The sequence below is a fragment of the Fulmarus glacialis genome, unplaced genomic scaffold (assembly GCF_000690835.1).
Source record: "Fulmarus glacialis isolate BGI_N327 unplaced genomic scaffold, ASM69083v1 scaffold13728, whole genome shotgun sequence".
In the NCBI taxonomy this organism is placed as follows: domain Eukaryota; kingdom Metazoa; phylum Chordata; class Aves; order Procellariiformes; family Procellariidae; genus Fulmarus; species Fulmarus glacialis.
The window spans coordinates 263-8,822 of record NW_009227665.1 but is presented as its reverse complement, the minus strand read 5'-3'; the positions used below and the strand labels follow the sequence as shown (position 1 = coordinate 8,822).

At 47.5% G+C, this 8,560-nt stretch overlaps 1 protein-coding gene across 1 annotated transcript; it reads left to right on the top strand.

Moving 5' to 3' along the window:
• Positions 1-109: 109 nt before the first annotated feature.
• Positions 110-7,526, top strand: LOC104080738 (protein SZT2-like; the record flags this gene model as incomplete). Its single annotated transcript, XM_009583234.1, has 8 exons — positions 110-235; positions 409-582; positions 927-1,097; positions 2,960-3,091; positions 5,165-5,324; positions 5,781-5,887; positions 6,079-6,289; positions 7,356-7,526. Coding segments are annotated over 8 exons (1,252 nt in total), but the record flags the coding sequence as incomplete, so codon positions are not given.
• Between the last annotated feature and the right edge of the window lie 1,034 nt (positions 7,527-8,560).

The window sequence follows — 8,560 nt, the reverse complement described above, 5'->3', positions numbered from 1 at the left end:
GGTGCGGGGCCGGGCCGAAGCAGCCTAGGGGTGAGCGGCAGGGCGGAGTGCCGTTCTGGGGTGCTAGCCGAGCCCTGGGGTGACCTGGGCCGCTGTGCTCCTGCCGCAGGTGGAGGAGGCAGGGCATGTCTTCCTCCTGATGAAGAAAGACTATCGCATCTCCCGCAACGTGCGCCTCGCCTGGGTCCTCAGCCGGCTTCACCAGGTCATCTGGGCTGTGCCCGAGCCGGAGCTGGTGAGTTGGTGCCCAGGGCTGGGTGGTGTCACCACGGCCTGATGTGGCAAGCTGGCTCTGTGCCACTCATGAGCAGCTGGACCCTGCAGAAAATTGTAACCCAGTTCCTTTCTCTGATTCTTCCTTTGGCTTGGCTTGATGTTCTCTCATGTGCCATTTACTTGTTCTTGTAGGTAAAGTCAGAAAATGAACTTGATGTTCTCAGCATCCTGCCTAACGGGTGGCAGCCAGACGAACCCATCCAGCCCAGGCCCTATCTCCTCGTGCCCTCTACACGGGTCACCTTCCTGGCGCGCCAGTACCGATTTGTGATTGAACTTGATCTGAGCCCTTCCACGGGGATTGTGGTAAGTGCAGAAACTGCCTCTTTGGGATGTTCTGCATTAAAAGGCTGGACCTGCATTAAAAAGCTGAGAAGGCTTATTCCTCTCTGTGTTAGTTTTAACTTTTGCAGAAGTCTTGCTTTTCCCGGGAGGGAGGCATGCAGTGCTGCTAGCTAGGCAGCTTAATGGCAGATCCTGTTTCTGTGCTGAATGCTCAATGTGGACTTTCACTTCTGGGGAGCTGTCATTTTAATCCAGCTGTCATTGCAGAAGGATGTTTGCCGTTGGCTCTATGTGGTGGGGCAACCAGCAATGAGATGGAAAGTCCTAGAAGATGAAAAAGCTGTTCCGTTTTACTGTTTCTGTAGGATGACTCAACAGGGGAGATAATTTTTGATGAAGTGTTTCATGCCCTTTCCCGATGCTTGGTGGGATTGTTAAGACCCTTTCGTATCCCTGGTTCAGACATTATCTACCAGCCAGAGATCTTTGTCACCATCCAGGCGTATTCCTCCATCATTGGCCTGCAGTCCCATCAGGTAAAGTTCAGCCTCTCCCTTGGCACGGCACAGCACGTGAGCAGCTCGCTGTGTGGGCTTCCTGTGAACACAGAGGAAAGTGGGGGCATGTGGTAGCTGGGTTCTGTTATCTGTGGTGCTGCAGACTTGCCTCATTAAAATGTGCAGCCTGGTGCAGTGGGGAAGTGTATCTGAGCAACTTCTCCTTTCCTCCTCTGCAGGAAGCAGAGGTTTCTCCTGGGGGAGCAGGGCCCAGCAGAGAACGCCGCCCACAGGCACGATCTCAGAGTTGGGCCACAGGGAATACTTCTCTCATGTCGAATGTGTGCTTGTTGTTGTTGTTTTGGTTTTTTTTGTTTTTTTTTTTTTAATTTCTGTTGCCTAATTCTTTTTGGCCTGTTATAATTAGCTTGAAGCATTCAAGAAGAGCTGGTGTGCCCAAAAGCTTGTTTGCCTGCTCCAACTGTGTAGCAGTGGTTTATTCAAAGATAATTGCCTCTTCCTACAAACCTTGCTCTCTTTGTGCACTGGCATGAATATGTTTCCCCTTGCTGGAGAGAGCAGCCAGCCCCAGTACTGAGATTTTACTTGAGCCAGGGCAGGTCTGTTTAATAAATTGAAGTCTGGTTTATGGTGCCACTGTGGTTTTTTTAATTTTATCCTTAATCCCTTCCACCTCACAGTATTTTCACATTATTTTCATGTTTCTGGTGGTGTATTTCATGCCTTTGCTAATACCTGGGAAAGTGGATGGTAACAGGAGGAGCCTGTTAGTCTACACTTGTTCCCTCCTTCTCTCTCCCCAGCCCGCTTCTGCCCAAGCCTTCTGCAAGGCTGCAGCCTTTAGTGGTCTCTATAGTGCTTGAAGAGTGTGGCCGTCACTTTGGTCTGTTCTTAGGTCCTACCAAAGTAAGCATAGCAGGACTTTCTGCATCTGCAAATGGTGTTTTGTGTGTCATCTTGTCCATGCTTTGCCTCAGTATCTCCCCTATTTACACTAAATTGAGCACTCTGAAGTTGCCACATTTTTGTTCTTTGGATCTTTCTAAAGACCTGTTTATTGTAATCCCTGGGTACAACTGGATAAGCTTTATGTTCCTTTTATGGAGGAAAAGGCATATGTGTGTATCACTCATGCAGGAAAGCCTGTCTATATTGTAATTATTTACTTTTCCTATGTCACTATGAAGTCTTGCCCATCTGAGGTTGAGGCAATGTGGATAACATGCAGCGTCGCACCCGTCTGTTGAGTTCTTTGTCTACACATTGTATCTTCTTTGCCTCCAGCTTGTGGACAGAGATTGCCTGTGCAATGGCGGCGTCTGTAAACACAAGTGTCATGCCTATTGGCTTGGGGAGTTTCTGTGGTGGCAGGCTCACTCTGTCACATCACTCAGCCTCTTCTGTAGTGTCCAGTCTAATTTTTTCCTTTTCTTTATTTCAATTTGCTGTTCCTTTATCCAGCCACTTACTGGAAGATAATTGGATCAGTCTATAGGTGAGTTAGATTAGAACAAACAGGCCTTCCTTAGAATCATCAGACCAGAGTTAATGGCTTCTAACAAGGATCCCACATCGCTTTCTCCTGACAACTGCTTATCCTGGAAGAAGGCAAATGAAGTAGAAATTTCTTGCCCAAGAAGGAGATTTCCCAGAGTGATGTGAGCATCTGCTGCGGAGCTCACTGCAGATGCCACGAGACACCGCTGCTCACAGGCAGTTGGCCCTGAGCAGGAAGAGTGAGAAGAGGCCTGTGCTGTACCTGTACTTTGTCAGGGACGTGTCTGAACTTCACCGTGCAGAACTGTGTTCCTGTGTACTATTTTGGGGGCTGGTACTATAAAACCTTATCTTGATGACTGACATGTGTGTCCTTGGGCCAGGTACTATTCCAGGGCTGTCAGCTGGATGAGACGAAGCGAGAAGCCTTTCTGCACCAAGTTTACACACAGCTATGTGCCTTTGAGAACAAAGTGGCAGAGATGCTCCAGCAACAGTATGAACCCAAACCGCAGGTAAGGAGGGCAGGGGTGGTTGGGGTCTCTTGGCTTCCTGGAGATTTGCATTCTGAGGCCCCCCTGGGGTGGGGTGGCAAGAGGAACAGCGGTGTAGGTCTGGAGAAGGAACAGCTAAGGAGTTTGTAAGATAACTTTGTGGGATCCAGTAATGAGACATAAACACTGAGGAAAGCAGAACCAGTAAGTATTTAGAAGGACTGATGAGAATAGTTACCTTCCCCAAGATTATTATGCAATAAAGCAGCCTGACTTCTTGTACATCATGGGACAAACTGTAGGATGTGCTTTCTCTCGGAAGATGATGGTGGAAAAGGTGATTATGCCCGTATCATTAATTTATAAATAGCTGTGAATATGCCCTTGGCCCTTGTTACATTTCTTGAATGAAAATACTTGTTACCACGAAAACTGACCATGAAACTGAATAAACAGCTGGTGCAGTTTCTAATACTCCTTGAAATCTGTGGCAGATCTGTTTAGTAGCCACAGATATAGGCATCAGCAAGTTAATGATAGCACTATAAAATACATGTTAGGATTAAATTAGAAGTGAGACTCTGTAGGGGGTTCAGAAAGTCTATGGATTTCTCATCAAGATCATCTCTCCTGATCTTGGAAATGAAAAATGTGAAGGTTACATTGTGATACTGCCACGTTCACGTGGCAGTCACAATCATGTCTATGGGCACCCTTCTTGCAGTCAAAGGCGTTATTGGCCTGGCTGAGGTTATTTAGTCCTTATTTAGCATTAGTTATTAGAGTTTGGGCAAAAAGAAAAAAAAGTCTCAAAATCAGATGAGCAAGAGGCTACCTGTGATCTATTGCAGTTGCATATCTGAAGTGCTTCAAATCTCATATTCTAGCTGAAATTTATATCTTTGAATGCTAAGACTGTCAGTCTTGGAACAGAAGGAAGATTGCAGAAAGTAAATACCTTTACCAGTGTGTCCAGCTGGTGTTTTTGCAGTGCTTCCTGCTTGCTGCAGTATTTCTCTCATGGTAAACTACCCTATAACTTCTTCTATGCAAATTGGGGAAAGAGACATGCTTGCAGGCCAGAGGGACTGGTGAGTCCTGCCACAGGCTGTGGGGTGGAGGTGGGAGGCCCCAGGGGAAGGGCAGGGACTGAAACTTTTTTACTTTTGAAGTTGCATTAGCTGTATCGTTGTCAACAAGTGTCTGAATTTAAGGCATCTGGCAAATTAAAGTGATGGATAGTCAGGTTTTTTGCTCACAGCCACAGACTGCTCCCGTTTGTGCAGAGCAAAAGTTTAGTTAGTTCTAATTTTCTTTTCCCAGCTCCAATCATCTGTAGCTTTGCAGGGGAGGGTCTCGCCCATTCTCTGTATTAGCAGTAAAAATGAAGCAATAGTTTATTACAGGGTTGAACTGCCAGAGCCTTCTGGAGATGAGGGGACTATGAACACAGTAGATTCCTCACCAGTGTAATTATACAAATTTCAGGATTTGCCTGGGGGATATTTTTCATAGAAGATTCAGGAGAAGCCTACCTGCATTTGCTTGTATCAGCACTGCATAACGAGGTGTTTGAACAGAGTTAAATATATAGGCCCTAGACTTTGTCTTTAGGAGGCTCCTTATCCCCTCTGCTGCAGTGCTTCATAAGTGAGACGTAGCTGTGTCTGCCTCTCCAGCATTTCTGGGCTTTACTTGCGTAGATGCTGAATAGCTGCAGCTTCTACTAAATGACAAGGGAAAAAGAGATATTCATCATCTCTTTAATTGGGAACTGCTTTGCTCTGCAGAGGAGCTTTAGTGACCCCAAAGTGTCTCGTCTTTCCCCTTCTGTGAGAAATCAGCTTATAATAAAGCTCTGAGCATGTTGTCCCCTTCCTCCACCCCTGAGCAGCCTTGCCCAGCTGTTCGAAGGGGCCCAAGTGACCAGGACCTTGAGAGCACCTGGAAATTAAAGCTAGAAGTGGAGCTGAAGTGCTCCACAGCTGTAGTACCATGGGGCTGCTAGACTGAAGGCTGTTTGGGAGAGTGAGAACTAGAGCTAGGCTTAAGTCTGCCCCATGGGGCCTTGTGGGTTTTTTTTTACTTTTGCAGGTGGATTTATCACCCCTGAGCCAAGAGAGCCCTGGTGACATGCTGGAGTCATCTGGGAGGAAGCCCAGCGTGTCTGTTGTCACTGCCGATGTTGGCCTCGTCAGCATGGTCCGGCAGGGGATCCTAGCGCTGCAGCTGCTGCCCTCCAACTCCAGCGCAGGTTGGCTTCATCCTCTGAGTTAAAGTTTGCCCAGTTGTTTGCGAAGGGTTGTATTCCTCCTGCCTTAGGCTGAGATTAATTTCATAAGGGCTGGTGCGTGGACCCTTCTGTTAGGGATGAAATTTCAACAGCAGCTTTTGCTCTGCACTCTGTGGGCAAATTGTGGTGGTGGGAGTGGGGAGAACAACACTGCGCCAGGTGCCACGTGTCAGCGTTAGGGAGTTTGTGAGGAAGCACAACTGTGATTGTTGCTCGGGACAACCCAGAGTGTGCAGAGCTGTGCCCTGCTACCTAGTCGGGAAGTTTACCAGCTCCAGAATGCTTTGGAAGCTCTAAACCAACCTCAGGATTTTCCTTTCCACTTTTGCCCTGCCTAAATTTTCTCTCTGGTGGGTATACTGGGAGAGTGGTAGCTGGTTGAGATGGAAGATGCACAAGATACTGCCTTGTTTACAGGTATAATAATAATTACGGATGGTGTGACTAGTGTCCCTGATGTGGCTGTATGCGAGACTTTACTCAACCAGCTCCGCAGTGGCACAGTGGCCTGCTCCTTTGTGCAGGTATGTCTGCCATTAGCAGGGAGTATGGGGGTTGCTGCCTACCAGAGGGAGGAAGGTGGGTTGCTGTTGGTAGCATTGACCTCCAGAGGGGAACAGGGGACTTCTCTGCCTGTTTGAGGCCTTTAACGGTGCTCTGCCTTGTCCTCAGCACTGCTGTACTCTCTCAGGTATCTTCTTTATCCATGCCATAGGTGGGCGGTGTCTACTCGTATGATTGCAGCTTTGGCCATGTTCCCAATGTGGAACTGATGAAATTCATCGCCATGGCCACTTTTGGTGCTTACCTCTCCACGTGCCCTGAGCTGGATCCTCTGAGCCTGGATCTGAATGTGTATCACAAGGCATTTCTGCTATACTCCTTTCTGCGCACTGGGGAGTCACTGAATCCAGAATACTACTGCGGTAAGGAATGTACATGTCCTTCTTCCAGCAGATGGATGTCTTGCAGCACCTCTCTTTGGGGTGACTCCCCCAGGCTTGGTTATGCTGATACTCTCCCTTGTCCCCTCCAAGCCATGCCTTCTGTAGGCTCTGGGCACTATTGGGCCATGCAGCCTCATCTGTGACTCCCCTTCTGGTTCCAGGAAGTGGGTGGATTGGGGAAAACTGATGTCCCATTTTGCACCGTTCCCCTTTCTGTTGACTTCACTCGGCAGACTGCAGTTAGGCCTGCTGTTTTGGAACTTGGAGGGGGTGAGAAGCTCTCATCTGACCTTTCCGGCACACTGGCTAGCTTGCAGATGGGGATGTTCTGGAGAGCTTCTCCTAATCGGGCTTGCAGATGGCAGTTTGTATTGAAAAACTGAGAACCGTCCCAAAAGCCTCTCTTGGTTGTTCTTATTTTGTGAATGTTAGTGACAGAGAATATGCCAGGAGAGATTAGTTACCAGTAAAACATGGGAACACCCTTTCATGCCCTGGCGATATTCTGGTGCCATCTGCGGTTTCTGTAACTTGGCAGCAGAAGCCGCATACAGTGACAAGTTTGAAGAGAGCTGGCCTGGGACTTGGAAATGTTGAATCTTAAAAAGGTCAGGTGTTAGTGGTTTAAACTCAAGACTTCCACATCCTGATACCTTTTAGAAAGCACCTGGGTATTCAAGGTTTTCCAGGGAAAGGGGTAAAGCCCAAAAGCTTGCTGTCCAACTGTTGCAAGAGCTGTGCAGTTTCTGCCTGTCTAGGCTAAATGTGTAACTCCAATGCATGCCTTGTCACAAAAGCTGTCCCAGAGGAAGCAGGGTCTGGCACCCCACTGTGCCCCTCTCCCAGGCCTCTTGGCCACGCTAGTGGACCTGTTTGCTGCGTTGCAGAATCAGGAGTGAATGTAAGTGGTGCCTGAAGGATGTACTGTTCTTCAGGCCAGTAAGTGTTCCTGGCAGCTTTTGTAAAGCACTTTGGGAGGGCTGTTGCTGTAGGATGAGGACCAGAGAAGTTGCTCCCTCACAAACCCTGTCTCTGCCGTTTGCAGTGTCCCAGCACAGACTGTTCAATGAGCACCTGGTGTCTGCAAGCAGTAACCCTGCTCTGGCAATGAGGAGGAAGAAGCACACTGAGAAGGAGGTGCATGCTGACCTCGTGAGCATTGTCTCAGTCCGGCTGCGCGAGGGCTACAGCATCCGTGAGGTCAACATCACAAAAGGTGACTGTGCTGTGTTGGGGGCTGGAGGCTCAGATAGGACTCTGTTCTCAACTGTTTAGAGGAAAGTGCAGGGTCTGCCATCTCAGCAGAGTGGCTGGTATTCTGGAGGAATACCAAACTAAGTTGTTTTGTTTTGGTTTTTTTTTCTGTGAATAATTGCCTGACGCAGGGCTGTCCAGTATTGTGCAGTTGTGCACTTGCCAGGCTCATCCTCTGTGGCTATAAATGCCTAGGGAGGGACAGACAGACTGTGACCCTCTGCATCTTGGAAATGAGTCCCCACAATTGCAGGGAAACTAGTGACAGAACTTGGGGTTTTGCAGAGTTTTCTGGGATTTCCTCTATATTTCTCCTTTTTTCGTCCCTTTCTAGTCCTTTGCTAGATGCACTCCAAAATACTAACACAAAGTTGAGCCCTTTGGTACAACAGATTTAATGCTCCAAACTGCAGTTTTCCAAAGTAAGAAATTGGGGGAAAACAAGGGTATTGTTAGGTGAAAATGCCAGATCTGTCAGGACCATGACCAATACTAGAAGAACATAAAACCATCCAGTGGTCCTGTTCTTTCATTTAACTCACTCTGTGGAGTGTGAGAACTAGCTGCTGACTAGGGCCCTTGAGGGTTTGAGTACTCCAAGGAGTGCCGGTAAACCCTACCTAACTTTCCATCTCCAGCTGTGACTAGTGGTAGTACTTTAACTGAAGGGGAGATGAAAAAATCCAAATGCAACTTATGAATTGCAAGCAAGAGAAGAAATTATTCTTGACCATCACAATGACTAGCAGAAAGCCTGGAGGATGGGATTCTTAAAACACAGCATAAACGTATACAACACATGGTGATCCAGTGTCTTCACTATTCTTTTTGGGATATTAGTACACAGAATATATTTTATGTCAGAAAATCAAAGTCTGTGATATAACTGCAAAATCATTCCAAACTTGCCATATGATGCTTTCTGTGAATTTACTATGGTCTGCCTTAAAACCATGTAAATATCTTATGTCACTGTTCTGCTTGCAAGATTGTCCC